This window comes from Rissa tridactyla, chromosome 2 (genome assembly GCF_028500815.1).
Source record: "Rissa tridactyla isolate bRisTri1 chromosome 2, bRisTri1.patW.cur.20221130, whole genome shotgun sequence".
Lineage (NCBI taxonomy): Eukaryota > Metazoa > Chordata > Aves > Charadriiformes > Laridae > Rissa > Rissa tridactyla.
Genome location: NC_071467.1, coordinates 134,553,159 through 134,573,486, shown reverse-complemented (window position 1 = coordinate 134,573,486; position 20,328 = coordinate 134,553,159). Strand labels below are relative to the sequence as shown.

Below are 20,328 nucleotides of genomic sequence, written 5' to 3'. Positions count from 1 at the left end.
AGACCTACAGATATAACCTTTATCACTGCAGTTTCTGAGTACATTGAAAATAGAGCTAGGTTCTATATTATGAGATTAACATCTCTGGAGTGACAATGAACACCGACTTTGCAACACCAACAGTTCAAATACAGTTTCTGTCAATAGCTAGATCGATATGTGTATTATTAACATAGGTATAGTATGGTACAGAATAGCTTTATTTGTGCATAATATTTCCTGGGTCTGGATGGTGCCCTGGCATTTATTCATTGGTCAGTGGAAAGAAAGTTTTTATCTGTTCTTACACAGCCTTGCCAAAACTCTTTGGGATGAAAGGCGTGAGCAACCTGGTCTGATCACAGCTCCGACCTGCTCTGAGAAGAGGATTGGACTAGAGACCTCTGGAGGTCCCTGCCAACCTGAGCTATCCTGTGGTTCTATGATTTGCTCCCTTAAGAGAGCACAGGATGCAACCAGTCGCTGCCCACAGCAGTCGCAACTTTATCATTTTCAAAAGCGTGGAAGGAAGCAATGGGTGGGGGAAAAGCAAGAAAATTCTAGTACAGCATGAAGTGAGGTCAAATTCAGACCTTAGAAATTGAGGTAAAAAAACCTCCCTGCCTTGAATTGGGTGTTTTTTGTTGTTTTTTGTTGTTGTTGTTGTTGTTTATTTTTGTTTTTATTTTGTTGTTGTTGGTGTTTTTTTTTTTCTTTCCTATTTAAAGACAGTATATTCTTGGAAGAGAAAAAAAATAGAAGGAAAACTGTTGTGGCAGAACATTACATGGGGATCAAATAGAGCCTGTACTTTTGTGAGTTGTGAGAGAAAATGCTCTTACCCAAATATCTGAAGGGAATCAGAATGGTGATGGTTGTAAGAGAGCTATGCAATATATATGCAGTATATGCCCAAGATAATGAGTTAAAGATGGAAAAAAAATTTAAAATCTACTTGATGTTCACTTAGATGGTTTACAGAATATTTGAGAATATTTACTTCAGATATTTCTTATGAATAATTTATTAGATGTTCTTCCCTTGGGTTTTCTTATTGGTACTGTTGTCCTCCAGGACATTTCACCTCCTTCAAAACATGCTGTTAGCCAGCAATTTTTAGGTGTCTTGCTCTCCATTCTGTTTAAAATACTATTAAAAGAAGATGACCCAAATGAAGTATTTTGGAAAAGAATGTTAGGGAGTCCCCACCAAGAAGACCTTGTTTTTCTGACTTAATGCAAATTCAGTTTCTTTTGTCCTGTGTCCTCTGTCATTATATGGTTCAGTGGTGCCACCATTCCAGTCTGTCATCAGGGCCACATTCTGACCTTGGTAATATTGGTGTAAATCCAGAATAAATCCACCAGTCTCAGTGGAGCTGCTCAGATTTACACAAGGAATCTGAGAGCAAAATCTGGCTGTAGGCTGTTCTGGAGAGACAGAATAACCATCTTTTATTAATATTTCACAGCAGTCTGCAATTGAAAACAGTTGTCTCCCTCTCTCTTTTTTTTTGTGGGGGTGGGGAGATTATTGGCTGAATCCTGTTAGGGAAATCCTACAGGCTATTTTTAGCAGTAAGCTCTACTGCTGCATTGTGGTATTGTACCAAGCACACGTGCTGTATGACCAGCAGCCACACATCTGAATTACTTGCACATCCTAAATCAATTTAGATGCTTGAAATAAATGAAAACATATATTTCAGTCTTTTCTTAAGTCAATTAATCCTGCTAGAAATAAATTTTACACTCGGTGGTGTGAATATCTTACTATTTAGAAGTTTGGAGCAGATGCTTCTGCTGTGTAATACCGACATGACGTGATTAAACTGATTTTTGATTCGGACAAAATAATTCATGTACAATAAAATTACCTTTTTAGTTATATTCTACTTTAGGAAAAATACTAATGCACTGAGAAAGGGATGCTTATATCCATGTCAACCAGAGGAGGCATCCTGAATACACAGTTTCAGCATTTCATTTCAAAACCACTGTTTAGTTGCAAACCAGATAGAGGTCATCAAAAAGTGTCATTATTATATAACATCTTGATTTTGTATAATAATAACATAGTAAAAAATATATATTATATTTCTATTAACTGCAGTTTGGACTATGCAAACCAAAGCCTGTAGGAAGCATCGATAATTAGAATAAAACATTCATTGAAAGAGCGGCAGGTAGGAGATACTGTCAACTTTCAGCTGCTTTTGTTAACATTACCAAGTGTTTCCATTCAAATCCATTGGAAATAACTGTGCACTCTGCCTAAGAGCTTCTGAAAGTCCTGATGCATCTACATTTAGCATGTAGACACCCTCCCTATTGGGCATGGGGGTGGGATGAAAAGTTTTCTTATCTAATGGATGGTATAATGACCACTGGCAAACTGTACAATCTGGGTATGCAACAGACTACAGAAACTAAAACCTTGGGTGCGAGGAAAAGGAAAGCAAGGTATGTGAGTATACCCTTATTTGTGTGCATAATTGCTATTTCAAATAACTTACAAGACCTGATGATGTAAAGCAGCAAAGCTTATAAATGGTACAGTGCAAATAGCTGCAGAAAAAGGAAATTATTAACTGCTTTGACAATGCCAGCAAAGATTTTTAAGCTACATTAGTTTATTAACTCCAGATTTTCATTTGTTCTTTTTTTTTTTCTTTAAAAGAAAACAAACCAAGAAAGTAAATACAGGAATTTATTGCTAATGAACTCTTTTGTTTGTTTAGCATAATCTTCATCGTACTGCACACAGGTATTATTGTTGTTGCATTCCCCTTATGTTAAACATATTTGTTGTATTATCATTTTGGCTTAAACAGCAAGGTCCCAAAGGATCGATTCTAAAGTGCATGATCTAAGAAATATAGCAGCATAAATATTTCTACAGCAGCATAATTTCTGGCTAACTTCTAACTGAATTATCTCAGAACCCTAACTTTGCATTGCCCACAATGTATACTGACTCTTATTCAGTAAAGTTTTTGAACACTTTATTAAAGTTCATTATCCATTCAAGAAATTTGCTGAATAAGGGTGGTATTGAGCATGTTGTTGAATCTGGACTTTAATTTTGTATTTTCTTCACTGGCTGACTTTTTAGTAGCAGGCTAACACAATTTTCCCAGAACTGTGTTGGCATCTGCAGTAGTGGTGGCACATAAGAAAGAGGTTTTGAACGCCAAGTTTTGCAGCTTGGAGAAATTGTTAATTTGAGTCCCTTTCAACTGTAAGAGGAAGAAAACTCCAAATGTTTCCCAAATGAAAATGGTTCACAGGGGTAAGGAAAATGTCTTTTGTTCCAGACGTTTCCGAGGGAAATGCAAACAACAAGTAAATAAATAAAGTAATTTTTCAGCATTTTCAGACTTGTTTTGAAAGCCTTGAAAATTGAGTTTAGCTCTAGCCTACTCACTAAAATTTCTCTTTTGCTCCCAATACACAGCTACAGAGCAATGTGATGTTGATAGCTGTTCTGTATAAAGTTGTTCTGTCCTTGAGTAAACAAGCATAGAAAATTCAAAAGGAACCTTGCATTGCAGTCTAACAACAGGATTTGGTCCTAATTGAGAAGTGTGTGGAGCTTTTCTTTTTAATGAAAACGGACTCTGGCTGCCACTGCTGCAACTCTCTGAAGCTTTTATCTGATATGCTTTGAGATCTGGAATTAATATAGTATCAGTTAAGCAGTACAAATAAAGAGTCGCATTGTCATTTCAAAATTTATTTTAAAATCTTTTTCTGAATGATTTTCCTTACACTGCTATAAATATATAACCATTTTTGTTATATATAGGTTAACAGCCTTAACTGCCCTTACCCACTAGAGAAAACAAGTGATTCAGTACCAGGACTGATTTTTTTTTAGCCATAAAATCTTTAACAAGACACCACCCAATTTCCTTCCTTCTTTTCAGTAAACTGTATTTATTGGTATAATTTCTTGAGAATTCATTTTTGCCTTACCGATATCACAAGATGTACCTTTTAAGTCACAATTCAGAGTCTCCCAGAGGAAAGGGGAATTAAGATCCAGAGTTTTCATCTTGCTCTAACTGTCAAATAAAATCCAGTTGTGCTACAGTATGCGTGACATGGAGCAGTATAACTTGCAGTTGTTTCACCTGCTGTTTCTTATTGTGCTGTCTTTGTGCTGAAGGTGTTGTGTACGACAGCCTGATGCTGAAGCACCAGTGCATGTGTGGCAACTATGCTAATCACCCTGAACACGCCGGAAGGATCCAAAGCATCTGGTCAAGGCTGCAAGAAACTGGGTTGCTGAACAAGTGTGAGGTAATAAAAAACGAAGACCAGATACTTGACTTGTTAAAGTAAATGCCAAATTTATGAAATCCTAAATCTGTCTGTCTTCTGTAATAAGAGACTAATTTGTCTTAGGAATTATTTGGACTTAAATGACAATATTAAGATAATGTATTTTAGGAAACCCCACTTCTCAATCGGAAAACAAAGAATTTACACAATGAAAGTAATTTATTCACATACATCATAACATAAAATCCAGACATGATTATGTTCCTCACCTTGATATAGGAAGGTAGACAAGCAGTAGTCGAACAGCAAGTGCAGTCCTTCCAATGGCAATTCTTAATTTTTTCAAGCAGCTAAGGTTTTTACTTCTGTACTAACATAGAACACTGCTTTTTTCTTTAAAGTAGTTTGTATCACTCCATAAGCACATTACGTCTTGTCTTATTTCAGACTCTAAAGTCTGTTTTCATAGTATTTTCATTTTCCTGGTGTATGATGGATACCAAGTCAAAATCTGAGACATTCTAGACAATATCAGAGCAAGTGTGGAACTTCCTTTGCTTTGATTTCTCTCACAAAACTGTAGATTAAAACATCATGCTTAAATCAAATATGGGTTCTGAGGCTCATGTATGACTTGGGTTACTGAGAAACAGCCTTTTCCTACCATTCACTGCTTCCCATGAGTTGTGCAGCACTGTCAACTTCTGCAGAAGCCTGTGGCAATTGAGGGTGCTTACTGCATTGCAGCACCAGTTAACAAAGTTCAACACAAATTTGCTTATGTTTTGCAGGATCCCGAAATTGCTAGGGCTCTTATGCTCTATTTTCTTTAATTGCTTTTCTTTATATACTTAGGTTTTTACAAACCCAAAGGAACTGGTACAATAAGTCCCTTTGATTAGCTATTAGTGACTGCCCACAAAGATTTTCTGCAGGTAGCCTAGCATACTGGGCAGTGAGATATTGCAAGCACTACAGATGCTTTTGTTGTATGCACTCGTCTAACTAGATGGCAGCACTCTAACAGGCTAATGTTTTTTTAGCTTGGATAATGTTTTCAGTCTTCAAGAAGACTTTCTTTCAGCAAGGCCCCGAAGGCCACGTATCACAGGAGTGGTTTCCTTGATGGGATCACATACTTAAGGAGTAAGTTAAACATGCAGCTGAGTGCTTTACTAAAATAAGGCCTAGTTACCTGGCTGACTCAGGATACATATCATAAAGAAAAGACAAAAAAGGGAGAAAAAAAAGTAAAACACAATGCACTACCATGTGTTGCGTTCTTCTATGATAAACAGATATTGTCGAATGGTAAATTGTGTGGATCTGGAAAAGGTGTCAATTGGTAAAGTAGTATAAGTTAATATGAGGTAAACGCAGTCCAATAGTTTCCTGAAAATTTAAAGTTCGCTCTTACAATTCTGTGATTTCAAAAGCTGAAATATAGTCTATTAGGTCTTGCAAAATCCAGTGAGTGTGCAGAGGGGAAATAAGTCACTTTATGTCAAATGGCATTCAGTTAATTTTGACTCCTGTTGTATGCTTTGAAATGAGGCTGCAACGTGAAACGAGCTGTCAAAATGTAAACTCGGATGATAAAACTTTGAGGAACCTCAGTGTGATGCTGGTGCATAGATCTGGTGTTTATCTTGATCCCCTTATGTAGCTAAAGACAGGATTATATTTGATGATGCAATCTGTCCTTTGTTCCACTGAATAGCACTTGCTTGACATCAAACGTCACTTTTCAAAATAAAGAAGGACGTGGTGATTTGCTTAATTGGTGCTTTGGTTCTTTAGAAAAGTTATTCAGCTGAATATCTGACTTGTGTCACTAAAGGAGTGGCTATTGCATTATTCAAGAAATAATAGGCCACTGTTAAACTGTGTTCTGGAACATACCACACTGAGGATGCAGAGCCAAAGCATCATGGGCAACTCCACTGTGTCTTTTACCGACTTACAAATGCCCCCTCATGGACATTAGTATTTCTCAGTATAATTTTTGAATATGATTTCCCTCAGTTTCTGTCAGAAGGAGTGAGGAGGTGGGGGGAGATTACCGCTCAGGTTTTGCCGCCTGCACTGCCCCATGCCAGAAGGGCAGCTTAGGAACAGCAACCTGCAGCAGCTGCTTAGGAAATCCTCTGCAGTAACTGTGAACCTTCTTTTTTTTTTCTTTTACTGAAACAATTGTCCCACAAGATGGCTGCAGTCCTACTTTTTGTCTTATGAGGAGTTTCAGGATCAAAGCTAATTTAGTCAGAGGTAGCTCAGATCTTGTTACCTTGCAATGTGTGTCAGGGGACCCTCCCTATTTTCTTAATCTACCAAGAAACCCTTATGAAAATCATAGAATCATAGAATCGTCTAGGTTGGAAGGGACCTTTAAGATTGAGTCCAACCATCAACATAATGCTGCCAAAACCACCACAAAACCATGTCCCTCAGCACCACATCTACATGTCTTTTAAATACCTCCAGGGGGCCACTCAACCACTTCCCTGGGCAGCCTGTTCCAATGCTTAATAACCCTTTCTGTAAAGAAATTTTTCCTAATATCCGATCTAAATCTCCCCTGGTGCAATTTGAGGCCTCTTCTCCTATCACTTGTTACGTGGGAGAAGAGACTGACCCCCACCTCACTACAACCTCCTTTCAGGTAGTTGTAGAGAGCGATAAGGTCTCCCCTCAGCCTCCTTTTCTCCAGACTAAGCAATCCCAGTTCCCTCAGCCGCTCCTCATGAGACTTGTACTCTGGACCCTTCACTAGCTTCATTGCCCTTCTCTGGACACGCTCTAGAGCCTCAATGTCTTTTTATGCCTATACAATCTTGCCTCAATGTCTTTTTATGCCTATACAATCTTTGTTGTCTATACAGGGAGCAAAACATGGTTCCTAAATCACGTGGTGTGGATTAACCCCTCGCACAGCTCAGGTCTATGGCCCTGGAGAGAGACGACTGGCCAAGTGCGCAGAGAACTACCATCTCTAACTGGGCATGGAATGATGGAAGTCATATATACTGGGCTGACACCATGCTAACTGCAGTTAATAGATTAATCTAGACTTAATCAATTACCAATATATATTGCTTATACTGCCCCCATATATAGCATATTTAAGATATAACTCGGTAAAATCATAACACGGTTTGACTGGAGTACTCGAAGCTGTATGTTCACTAAAAAATAAAATGTGCCTGGGGCTGTTCTCCACCACTGAGGCCAACTGGCATGGAAAGGCCCATGTTCATACTACCAGGAATGCTCCCTGGCCCCTGCCAGTGACCAAACCGTGTCTGGGAGTTGTTTGGGAGAGTGCTAGCTGCTGCTCAGCCAAAACGGTGTGAAGGACCACTTTAGCAATTTAATAGTACAGATGATTGTGTTCCTCTGCCTGGGAATGTTTCCTGGCACTGCTTAATTTACTGCCGCAGACGCAGCCAAAAGGACTTGCTTCTCCAGACTGTTTTTTTGTCTTTCTAGCCATAGATATTTGAGCTCTAGAGTTATTCAAGCAACAGTTTAGAGGATTTTTGCTAAATTGAGAAACTAGTTGTAGCTTTTGGAATTTTTTAAATTGCATTACACTTCCAAATAGATAAATTACTTCCCCCATTGGCTTCTCTGAGACAAGGGAGAAACAAATCCTGATCATGGCCAGCCCTGGAAAGTGGGATTTGACAGACCAGTCCCTGATTGAGTCCAGGGCAAGACAGTGGAGTAATTTCCCCCTGTAGTGGACTTTTTTATGGTCCTGGTATTTGTGTATTGGGAAAATAAAATTCAGATTCAATATTTTTGCATTAGGTTAAGAGTTTTGTGTGTGTTCACTGGAATACCTATCCTGTGTTTGATAAAGGTTGACAGATGTAGAAGAGTTATCAAATGCAGCAACAGAATAAGGCAGCTAAAAGATGCAAAAGTTGGCATAAAAACATCCATGATCTCCTTTTTTTCTTTTTTGCAATTTTCTTGTGATAAAGAGTAATGCATAGTTGCCCTACCTTTGGGACAGGAAAAAAAAAAGAGGACTGAATTATGTTTTGGTGGTCGTGTCTGCTTTCTACTTGTTCTAGGGAGAGGAAGTATTTACATAATTCCTTTGGGGCCATAATTTATGCACACATGACTGACATTAGGCTACACTGATCAGCACAGTTTCAGAAAAGACATGAAGAATGTAGACACAGTCCCACTTAGCGCCCCCAACTCCACTTCCTGTAGGGACTGTGGTCCAGCAACATTTTTCTTTTCAGCCTGGAATTTGATCTGAATTTTGGTAGTTTTCTGGATCAGGGAGACATGTTACACATCCTGCTGTCCCCATTTCACGGACTGATGGGGAGAGAAGGAAAGAATTCAAAGATTTTAAAACCTTTGAGTCTGCCAGATCACATAGATCAGTAAATATGAAAAAATTCCACAATACAGGAAAAATTGTCCATGAAGACCCTTTAAGAGCGAAATTTGAACATATTCAGGTCAAGCACTTGAAGACCAAAACATATGAAGAGAAATGCATCTCTATGGGGTGCATCCGTGTTAGAGATATGGTTGCAATTCCCACATAATGGAAAGAGAGGAAGTGATGTGGGTGTACTGACTGGCAAATGATCCATATTATCTACGTGTATTTTTTAAAACAAGAGACAATTCAAATACTATGAGAAATCCCAGAAAAAGAAGAAAAGACTCTGAAGACCTTGTTCACATATTGGATAGTCTAAGTGAATTTCAGGGACATTCTCTCCATACAAATAACTGCAGCAAAGGCAATGGACACCTTACACTGAGAGACTCAAGTGAGAAATATTGCTTAAGCTATGTCAACAATTCCTGTTAATTTAGCGGAGAGAAGCAGGCGGTGTCATCTTTGTCTTTTTGAATCTCTGACTGTGCAAGAGTTTAGTCTGCTGAAAGTCTAACCAAAATCTTCAGGGAAAATGTCTCCATTGATGAGGGAACTGCATATGTCAGAGAGCCAACACACAAATTGTCATGCACATTAGAAAAGGATGACTTACCTTCTCCTACAGATGTAGCAGATGGATGGATGTAGCATTCAAGTCCCCTTGAATGAAACAAATACTGTTCATAATTTCTCCTGTGCTATTTCTCCTTTTTCATTGGCTTTATGCCAATTTTCTGCTTTCTACTACATTTTAGGCTTTTGATACTACCATGGCTGATGAAAATTAAGAAAGACACTTTAAAATAAAAAAGATGTGGATAAAAGTGTATGTGTAAAGTTATACAAATGCACATGTTATATTGTCTGATAACTCATGCCAGTGAGAGCCAGAAACTATTCCTTTGCATAACTGAAGTTACATGATTCCAGATTCTGGCAACAGACTCATGACGTGCTTTTGTAGATCTGCTAAATCCTGACATCATTGTGTAAGTAGAAGTGTTCTAAGCAATTATTACAGGTAATTTTTAATATAAATTATTTTTTCCTTTGTGTAGAGTCTTAGATAGTTGGAATTTTAATGTTGTTGCAAATGGCTTGACAGGCAGAGATACTGCAAGGGTGGGATGAAAGGAACAGTAAATGAGGAAGTGGGAATGCAGAAACGGCACAGATGTGTGTACTGTTTGCCCTTCCCTTTCCTCCTGCCATTTACTGTGTAAATGTGCTTGCCGATGGTCAAGGTCAGAGCTGGAGAAGCCGCGGAGATAGAGCAGCTCTGGGCTGTGCCTGCCCTGGCAGCTCAGCTGCTGGCTGTGCCCCAAGGACCTCACTGCTGGGAGCAGCCTGCAGCAGTCGGGGGGGGGCGGTCGGTGCTGTTTGATTTCTGCACCAAACCTGTTTCTGCACAACCTGTTTCTGCCCTAAACGATCCGGCTGGCAATACTGGGGAGTAAGTATCTCCTTAGCAAAACCTTTTGGGGAGGCCACTTGCAGACCCTCCTCTGTTAGGGCCAATCACTATTTTCCATAGGACATCACAGAGCTCCCCATTGTAAGAATAACAGCTAGCTGTGGGGCTTTTTATAGTTAAAGTGATATGGCATTTAACAGCCCTTTAAAAAGAGCCAGACAATTAAGTCTCTTAAACATCTCTTAAAGATATTTTGTATAACTTGTTGAAAATATACGCCCAGAGAGTGAGTATTTTATTCAGGGTTCTTTGATGTGACCTTTATAAAGTACCTCTTTACTTTTCTTACACATTTATTTTAGCTGTCCTAAAAGCCAGCCTCCCTTCCCAATTTTGCTGTGGAGAATTGGGTATATAGATTTTAAAGCAGCTTATTAGAAACACAGACCTTAATGAGAATGGATGAACGAATAAATGTTACCAGGCACCTCACTTGTGAAGAAAAACATTTTATCTGACCCAGAAGAACCATTACAGAGTTTACTGACTCCATGAAGTAACATAATGTGCTGATTTTGATTGTGCAACTGTGTGTTAAAAGGATGTGAGTGCACTGCTACAAATTCTCATGTGAGACTGGGAGAGGCTTGAAGAAATTAGAGATGAAAAAGGGTTTATTAAGTCATTTAGTTCTTGGATCATTCCCTAAAATGTTTTTTCCACTGCTGTCTCCAGTCAAGTTTTAAACACTGCAAGAAATAGGGCTTCCACCATTTCCCTGAGGGGGAGCTTGATCCACAGTCATCTAGACCTAACTCTTAGGACATTTTTCCTGATTAGTCAGAAAAATTGCCACTGCTTAACTCAATATAAATTGTGCATGGTTCTTCTGACACCCCCACCCCCACCTCACCCCCCCAGGCAGTTCCTTTCTTCCACAGTGCACATTCTCTTTATTATTTATAATATTGCTTTCTTCTCCTGGTGAAGAAGCTGGTGCCTTCTGATGTGCATGAATACGTGATGGATATAATAAGAATTACAACTTAACCTCTAAGAAAACTAGAATTGAATGGTATTTCTGTAACAGATTAATCGGTCTATGAAGAATAGGACGGTCTATTTAGATAACTTCTGTACCTGTTTATCTGTAGACCTTGACAGTCACACAGATCTACAGTCTAAGTTTTGAGAGGTTTTGCCCCTGGTGATTATATGGACCAGGTCTGCAAATAGAGTCCAAGAACTTTAAAAAAAGACTCTTTTCTCTCTATGTTATCCAATATCAACACGAAAGATGATCTTGGGACCAGAACTTTGTTGACAGTGCTGTTTATTATGCCCAAATCTGAACAAAATCTGCTTCCTGTTGCTGTATCTGCAAAGGCTGTACAGTACTCGCACAAGCAGAGAAATAAATATTTTTGTGACAAGCTGTAATTCCAAATACATACAAGGGACAGATTTGCTGAATAAGAAAGTGTTAGTTTTATCTTTTTTTCCTTCTTTCCTATCTTCCTTCCTTCCTAAACTGATTAAAATTTCAATGGATTTATAGAAAGGCATCCCAGATTTTTTAACACTGATTTAAGTGGGGAGAGTACAGGCTGGAGAAACAGTTAAAGAGACAAACTCCACTTACAAAAATGTAAGGAAGCAAGTGAGTCAGCATGTGTAACAGCAAAAATGATCCTGGGATATCGAACATACTTTAAAAGAATGAAAAGATATAGAAATATTTTATTAAAGCAGTTAAACTGTAATTTGCTGCTTCTCCCTGGCTCTCCTCACTGTGATCATGTTCTTCCTAGCAGCATAAATCACAAGTACTAGTAGTAACGCAAAAAACATTAATCCTCATTCAGAACGCATCCGCAGCTTACAGGTGTGAATAAGTTTTTGCTCTTTAAACTAGAATTTTTCTAGCCAGCTTTCTTACTTAAGAAATAAGCCTTTTGGTTTGTATCTCTTATCCCTATGAGGTAGGAAAGAGGCAGAATCTTGTCTTTTTCTTATATGTGAAACCCTGTACTAAGATAACTCTACTAAGACTTAAGTGAAGCATTTGTGATAAACCACACACGCATTTGTTTTTCGTATAGCATTACTTTAATAAACAAATCAGTGTCACATTCCGGCATGACGCAATTTCAACCCATTATTAATCATACTAAATGTTATTTTGGACCTTTACTTTTTTTTTTTTTCTTCTTCTCTCCCTAAATATTGTCAGTGGAATATTGTAGGCCTCTGCTGTTTTCTTTCAGCGAATTCGAGGTCGAAAAGCCAGTCTGGAGGAAATACAGCTGGTTCACTCTGAACATCATTCACTGCTGTATGGCACCAGCCCCCTGAACAGACAGAAGCTGGACCCCAGGAAACTCCTAGGTCTGTACAGGCCTCTATTCTACTGAGAACAGCACATTCCAGCACTGTCATTAGTCATAGCTGGTGTCAGTTTAAAATACTTGGCAAGCAGTGTGACAAAAATTCACTTTTTCCAAATGCATTGCTATGTGGAAGGAGAATGTTACAATGGGAGCCAAATATAGATTAGCAAAATGCACAGGCTGGAAAGCAGCAATAGAGGTTTCTCCTAATTCGCTTCACAAATCATCGAAGTGTTAACCCTTTACTGTAATTTGTTCTCCATCGGAGGTCAATGGAAATTTTGAACACGGTTGGTTTTCTATCTGCTTGTGTTATTTGATTTGAAACGGGAGTTTAAGATACACTTGCTTGTCAGATTTGCTTGTTTGCTGTTCTCATTTGATTTATTTTAATTATTTCAGCCATGCTGAGTCCAGATACCATGCCTAAGTCTTGCTAATAAGTGAACTTTATTTTGATGTCTTCCCATTAGGCAGGATACGATAACTTTCTCAATAACAGGGGGGAAGAAAGCACATAAAAATATTAAACAGACATATGGATGAACAGAATAGCAGAAAACTGACAGGATTTTCACCTGAAATGTCTTCATGCACAGCAAATGCTCAGCGTATGCTTTTTATAATAGAAAAATAGGGTTAAATTGAACTCAGCCATGAGTGTAGCATGAAGCAGATCTACTTGTCAAACCTGCTACAGAGAATGTGAAAGGAAACACACAAAAAAGTAGTGCATTTTGGAAATAATCTGTGAGTGAAATCCTGCCCTTTACGTCCCAGCACACTGGATGCAACACACTAATTCTCAGCTGTTTTTATAACACTTATTCTAAGATGTGGAGCTTTTCCTAAATGTAATGAAACCCAACCCAAGCAAAAACAATACTGGCCATCAAAAGAAATTGCTGCCACAGTTCTAGTGATACCTAGCAATTATTTTCCTTTGGAAACTAATGCTAAGAACTTCTTCTGTAAGGCAGACTGTTGCTTCAGAGAGTTATAGGAGTAGATAAGAAAAATGTCTTATGTATTTTACACCTCCTTAGCCAAAGCAACACCAAAACAAAAATACTAACGGTATGATAGATTTCCCAGTTAGGAAATCCCCCTTAAAAAAAAAAAAAAAGTGTTTCCAAGAAAAAGCCCTAAATTCCTGCAAAATGAATATTTGGAAACATTTTGATTTGAGTTCATCAACATTGTAAAAATGTTCCATTTTGATACAGTCAAGCATTTCATTTAAATTTTGTTGGGTTTGATTAATTTCATTTTAATTTTTACATTATTTAAAACAACATACATTGATATAAAATATTGTTCCCATTTTGGGTCTCAGAGTTGACCACCACATAGGATGCACTGTGTAGCTGCAGATACAAGGTGAAAAAAGGAATGGACCCAGGTATTCTCACTGTGTTTCTGCCTATGTATAGAGAATGCAGAAAGCTTTGTTTACACAATCTCAGAAATCCATTTCTTCACCCACAGTTCTTTACTTGACACTCTTTGCCTTTTTCTCTTGACACTTAATCCAAAACATTTACTCTCTGAGTTTATATCAAGATCACACTCCTTGCATATATTCTAAGTGTATCCTTGGCTTATTGCCCTTTTCTGTCTCTGTTTCTAAGATGTTTTCTTGCTGCCTCTCACATGGCCTTTTACCAAGACAACAGTCAATGAAACACCCTTCCCACATGCTTTTGCATGTGCCTGTTTTTTGGCTGGAAGCTCTAATCTTTTGAGCTTCCAGACTCTCGTATAAAGGAATTTAATTGTCTCTTATATTTTTCCAAAATGCAGTGTGACTGTTCCATCTTTCATTGTCCCCAGTTCAGTGAGGTTGAACCTAACCAAGCCTGACATTAAAATTAACGTCTTGGTATAGCATAGAAATTCAAAATGATGTCTAGCAAAGAAGAAAAATCTAAAGGAAATGTTTCTCATCGAAAATGTCATCAATAACAACATTGTCTCACAGAACATTTCTATTTCATTGAAAGTACATTTTTTGCTACAGAAATTGTTCCATCAAATTATGGCTTTGCATCCTAATGGAAAGGAGGACCTACCCATCCTTTCCCTTGCTCCTCTACCCACCCAAAAAGACAGAGGCACCATTTGTTCTTTACTTGTGCTCCAGAAAAACGTTTGTTCCCTGTCCCTGTTCAGAAGAGTACATCTGCATTGTCTGAAGGTCTTTTTTCTTTGCTAACAAGCAGCTTCTGTACCTTTCACACAGAAGAGAAACACTTGAAGGAATGAAATTTAAGTACGACTAGGGCTAGAAATCTGCTGCTTGTCAATAAATGCTTATTTCAGTGTCCCTGTTCTGGCAGGCTGCAAAGCAAAACAGCTGTAAACTACTGAAATCAGTGAGAATCACGCACACAGTTGTAGTTCACATATTCTTAATGCTTCAGAGTATAAATTTGGTTTTATTTTGCCTGCATCAGGGCCTACAAATGCAGCTATTGCAAATGATGACTTCAACTTCTACACTTCTGAGTAGTTAAGCTTTTGACTGATCGTATTTCAGTGCGGTGTGTTAAGTAACATGTTATGTTGCATTACATTGTCTTGACATGAAGGAAACTAATATGCAGACTATGTGTCACATCACATTAAAGTTTCGTGTGACAGAATACAACCTTTCAAGCCTCTTTGAATAAGCTCAACGACAGAACAGTTATCAAAGAGGTCTTACAAATTTGTTTGCTTTTTCCCTCTCCAACCATAATTAAGAAAGTGTTTCTGAAAATGAAGTTTCCAATGATTACAAGTTTGTATAAGTGAGAAGTATACTGTCAACACATCCCTGACAGTGAGGCAGTATTTAGAGTACAACTAAAGGATGCATTCACAGGGCATCTGTGTGATTGCAATTCCAAGTTACTGAAAAAATTAAAGCTTAGCAGAAATGACTTTGTTCTTGAGCGATGATACTGAAAACAACTAGGTTCCTCAAACTGCCTTTTCAAAAGTGAACACACTTTTAAATTTGTTTATTTTTTTGAAAGAGAGTTTTTGCCCGTCACTTTTCCCACTCATCAGACTCTCAGTCCCCAATTGTCAACCTCCTAAGCAGCTTCCTTGACTACTCTAGGGGCCCTGGCCTCAATCAATGATGGCTGCCTCAGCACCTAATTTGACTAACCAGCTTCTACCATCTTTGTGGGTTGAAATTTTAAAATACAAATCTTGGATAATTTTTCTAGCTCTACCAGTAAATTGTTGTGCTGAATCTTCTCTAGATCTTTTTTTCTGAAATGGTTTGCTGATGGCTGCAAACTATGTACTGATGCAAAGCCAAAACCAGTATGATTATTTAAAATTTGTCTTCTATCTTACTCAAAGTATCCCAATATCTTTTTTATTATTATTCTGGAGGTATCCTGGGGTGTGAAAAGGTGTTACATGAAAAATGACCGCTATTTCCAAGTTCTGCTGGGGCATCAATTCCAAACACCATGGGAAATTCTCATGTTGATTCATTCTCAGGGTTTGCTTTTTGCTACTGATTTTCATTTATAACAAGGAGTGTTGCGAGCTCTTTCCTTTCTGTAGGACTATGTAAGTGATGTTCTCACACTCTCTTAGTAGAACCTTTCCCCACTGTTGTTTTCATGAAATCTCAGTGTTTTCCTTGTTCTGCAAAGTCAGTTAGCTGCTTTTTTGGACTATCATGCAATAAGAAGTGAGTATCCAGGCAAGTTTCTTGATACACTGAAAAGGCTTCATGCCTGTTTCCCCCTGTTTTAGTACTACCTGTTGATTGATTTTAGTGTCCTTCCTCACCATCTGCTTTTCTGTTTTTACTTTGTGTTTGCTGTTTCTGATAGTGTTTACCATGCACAATGTGCCCCACGTCAGGGAGATACATGAGAATTCATCTGTTCTCTCTTATGTCCCAACTCTGCAATGGAATTCAAGAAAAAAGGTCTAGTCATTCAATATTCTAAAAATGCCTTCTTTTATCTCAAATTACACCTTATGTTTCCATTAATGTCCCCCAGCACTTTAACAGCACTGATTTTTTAGTTACCTGCTCAAGACTTTTTGATCTTCCCCACAGTTAAAAGTGAAAAATTGCTGTTTGCGTTGGTCCCTGGATCCGCTTAGCAAGAGATCTGGAAACTCCTCCTGTACCTCTACTCTGACAATCTCCTGCAGCCAACATTCCCTTGCATGTCTGGGGCCATTAGGACTCACAGTATGAGAACACTCTGCATAGCTGCTGCACCTGCATTTGCCTTGGTAGCTCCACAGGAGGTTTTGTTTGGCTTCTCTCGCACACTGTGCAAAGTGATCAAAGGCCTCTAGTCATTAAAAAATGCATCTTGGATTTTACGCGAAGTGTAAAGCACTTTCTTCGTCTCAGACCTTGCAGTCTGGTCTCTGTACTTCAAAGATAATGGCTTATAATTGTCTCTATGCATTTCATTGGCACCTGCTAAACATGAGTAACTGCAGCATTCACCCCTTCCATAGCAATGGGTGGCTCCTCTAGGTAACTTGAGTGATTCACTATCTAACGTTTCCTCCAGATGGCAAAGTTACAAAGCCAGTTCTGTGATACGGCAGGGGAAAAGCCTATGTTCTCTTCCACAGCTGCCTTAGGATCAGATTACACACTGGGATAGGAACCGCATCAAGTCCTGACATCCTTACTCGATTTTCATACTGTCCTTATCAAGACAAACAGTGATTTTAGTGGTACAAAAAAAAAGAAAATATGAATGAATAAAAAGTGAGTATAAATATTAAGATAAACCGTATCACATTATCTAATGTATAGAGCGGAGTAAGCTAGAAATGAGATTCTAAAGCCTATTGTTTTTGTTCCCTTTAGTAGAATGTATTTACAGAGTAATACTGAAACAAGCAGTATTTCATTTTATGATTTAAAAATATTACTGTATTCAATGATGATATGTAAATGAAGAGAACAGCATTTTTGCATAGATAGGAAGACTAAGACTGTGATTTTCAATGGAGAAACTTTTTGGAGAGGTGAACTTAAGAAATTCCTCTTCAGTTTCATGTAAGCTTAATGAGGTTCCCTTTGATGGTGAAATGAAACAGGTACTTCTTGAGTATAATTCAACCCATCAGTCACCTAGGCCGGGTAGAGGTGCCTACCTCAGTCCACTGGCTGCAGAAGAAGCTGAGATGACTAGTTTAGACAAGCTGCTTATCAGATACAGACATTGGGATGACTAGTCGCCCTAGTTCAGAGTGACTTTCTGTGGAGATTCACTCATTATACTCCTTTGAAACTGCTGCTTACCAATCTTAGGATTTGTCACTGTTGCAAAAGAGTACCTTAAATGTCCCATGGCTGATTTGCTTTCTAAGTACACTAATATTTTTTATTCTGATATATGGCATTTTCATTGTGTGATACCGAAATCTGAATTACTGTAAAGAGTGATTACTTATCCAGTATTTAAATGGCTTTTTGATAAATGATGCTTATTGTTTCTTTTTTTCTTTAATATATAGGAAACGTGTCTCAAAAACTCTTTTCCTTGTTGCCTTGTGGGGGACTTGGGGTAAGTAGATGTTTATTTTTTTGCAAGAGGGACAGCACACAACATATGTATTCATTCATGAATTCTTTAGCACTATTGCATTATCAGTTCAAAGTCTTCAGAACCTGATAAAGAATATAGAGATGAAACCTGAGCCATTATCACACTGTGTTTTCATAGACACAGAAGACAGTACATTCCAATAAGCATATGGAACAGTTAGATAGGAACATATTTTGTGGTAATGCGTACATTTCTTCATTGTCTCACTCTGGGTTTTTTACATGAGCTTATTTTTGAGGAAAGTAACATGGGTGCAATTGTTATAGCAGAATGAGCTTTGGAGAAGCTGTTTTGTGTGCTGTTGAAAAATAAATATAGCTTCACATTTCTCAGAAAGGACAAAAAACTTACTGAAACTAACATTTAGCATGAGAATTCCTCATTAACTGTGAGCTAATAACTTGGGTGTTGTTAAACTAATAAATTACTTGAGCATTTTTATGTCCTGTGTTGAAATGGATTCATTCTGAAATACAAGCTTGCGAGTATTAGGACACAGTAGAAAAAAATCTGCAGACAAAAATCTGTTGCAACACTAGGTGAAAGAATTAAACTAAATTATTGAAAAACATGTAGGATGGAGAATTTCTACTGATGTTTGTATCATGCTCCTATGAAATTCTAGTTAAGATAATACTGGGAGAAATAATTTTTCATGTACAGGAGTTTTTCACATAAAAGGATTCTGCACCTTTTGTCCAGCTGGGTCCATTATTTACTGATCAAAGTGAAATGATGGTATTACTAGATATTGATGGGCTGGCTGGATGATGCATATATTTTTTAGTTCCTTTTCACTGTTTCTGAGTATGCAAGAATAAAGCCACAATTTCTAGATGTCAACTTACAATGCAACCTTCTAAAGTTTTATTTACTCTTATCCTTCACAAAGGATAAATTCCATACAGTATTACTCTTGTTTATAGTAGGTTTTTTTTTATTATGAGACACCTGACAGAAGAAATACTCATTTTATAAGGTTTAAAACATGAAAAAGAAAAATTCCATTTTAGATTTCAATATTTAGTAATTTTTGAGGATTTCTGAACTATGAGTTAAGGAACAAAGAATTAGGAAGAGCTAATCATTCCAGCTCGTCTACTGTGGACTTAGTTTGCTGAGGATACTGCCTAAAATTTGGAACTTGGTGACTAGCAACTTGCTGATTTTGAAAGTTGGGGGTCATTTCTGTGTGTGGATCAACTAACATTACAAATTGACACATAGACCTGCATGTCCATGTGGACCTCTGTGCACTACTCTGTGCTCATAGGCACACACACATGTGCATATACGCACACATTTCTGTATTAACAAAGGTGATTTTTCACACTGTTGTTGCAGTTATGAAGAAGTTCAGAGAAAATTGAACAAGAGATGAATAAAGTTGACAAAGAATGTTTTTCAGACTTCTGAGTAAAGAGAAGCTGATGTAAAATTTCTTGACAAATCTTTTTGAGGGCTTTGAAAAGCAAATAAGACTGTCATGCTTTGAAAATTAAAGTATAAGATTTTTCTATGAAAGAAATTAGTGTGGTATTAAAAAATCGTGAATAGTGATGTGCTTTGAAATCTTTCTACTAATGGAAGTATGCTGTCCATTCTAAAGCTAACACAAGTCAGAAATGCTCAGTATAACTTCATTTTTTTAAGCACTTGAATTTATCTCTACTTTTTTGAGTCTATTTGCTTTATTTCTTATTTAGAATAATGGAAATTGAATTAAAGAACATGTTGTAGCAATGGATCTTTTATTTATTTTTTTCTAGTTTGTTTGTCTTTCTACATATTATTATTGTCAGGCTTGCTGTGGGGCTCTTAAAGGAATGGGTTATGACCTTTTTCAAGGTAAATAATCAGATTAGGAGCTCTCTTTCAGTGATATTTAGCTGTCTATTGGTTAAGATGAGCTCTGGGAAAGGGAGCTGCTTCAAACTGTATGGAAAACAATTCTTAAGTTTACTTTCAAAAATGGTGGTGGAAGGAAAGAAAGAAGCAGCCTTGCTACTTAGTAGCTTTCAACTTAATTGAGGGCTATAAAGCAGTAATCAATGTAAAGCAGTAAGAGTAGTTCATGCAAAGATTTTTAAGGAGGGATGGAAGAATTAATTTTTTTAAAATTTTTGTTCGCATTCATTTTATTGCTTGCTTACTTGTTTTCTAAAGAACACAGTGAGGAAAAAACCCTTCCATTCTTGCAGGAGACCTTATGGCTGCCTCTTGAATGATGGTTTTCAGAGCTCTT

At 37.7% G+C, this 20,328-nt stretch overlaps 1 protein-coding gene across 1 annotated transcript in view; it reads left to right on the top strand.

Annotated features, from left to right (window-relative positions):
• The window catches only part of LOC128905110 (histone deacetylase 9-like), a 150,284-nt gene that overhangs the window by 7,996 nt on the left and 121,960 nt on the right, over positions 1-20,328 (top strand). The window contains exons 4-6 of the mRNA XM_054190594.1: positions 4,150-4,283; positions 12,364-12,484; positions 17,992-18,041. Of these exons, the coding sequence (XP_054046569.1) occupies positions 4,150-4,283; positions 12,364-12,484; positions 17,992-18,041 (305 nt within the window). The remainder of the gene's footprint in view (positions 1-4,149; positions 4,284-12,363; positions 12,485-17,991; positions 18,042-20,328) is intronic.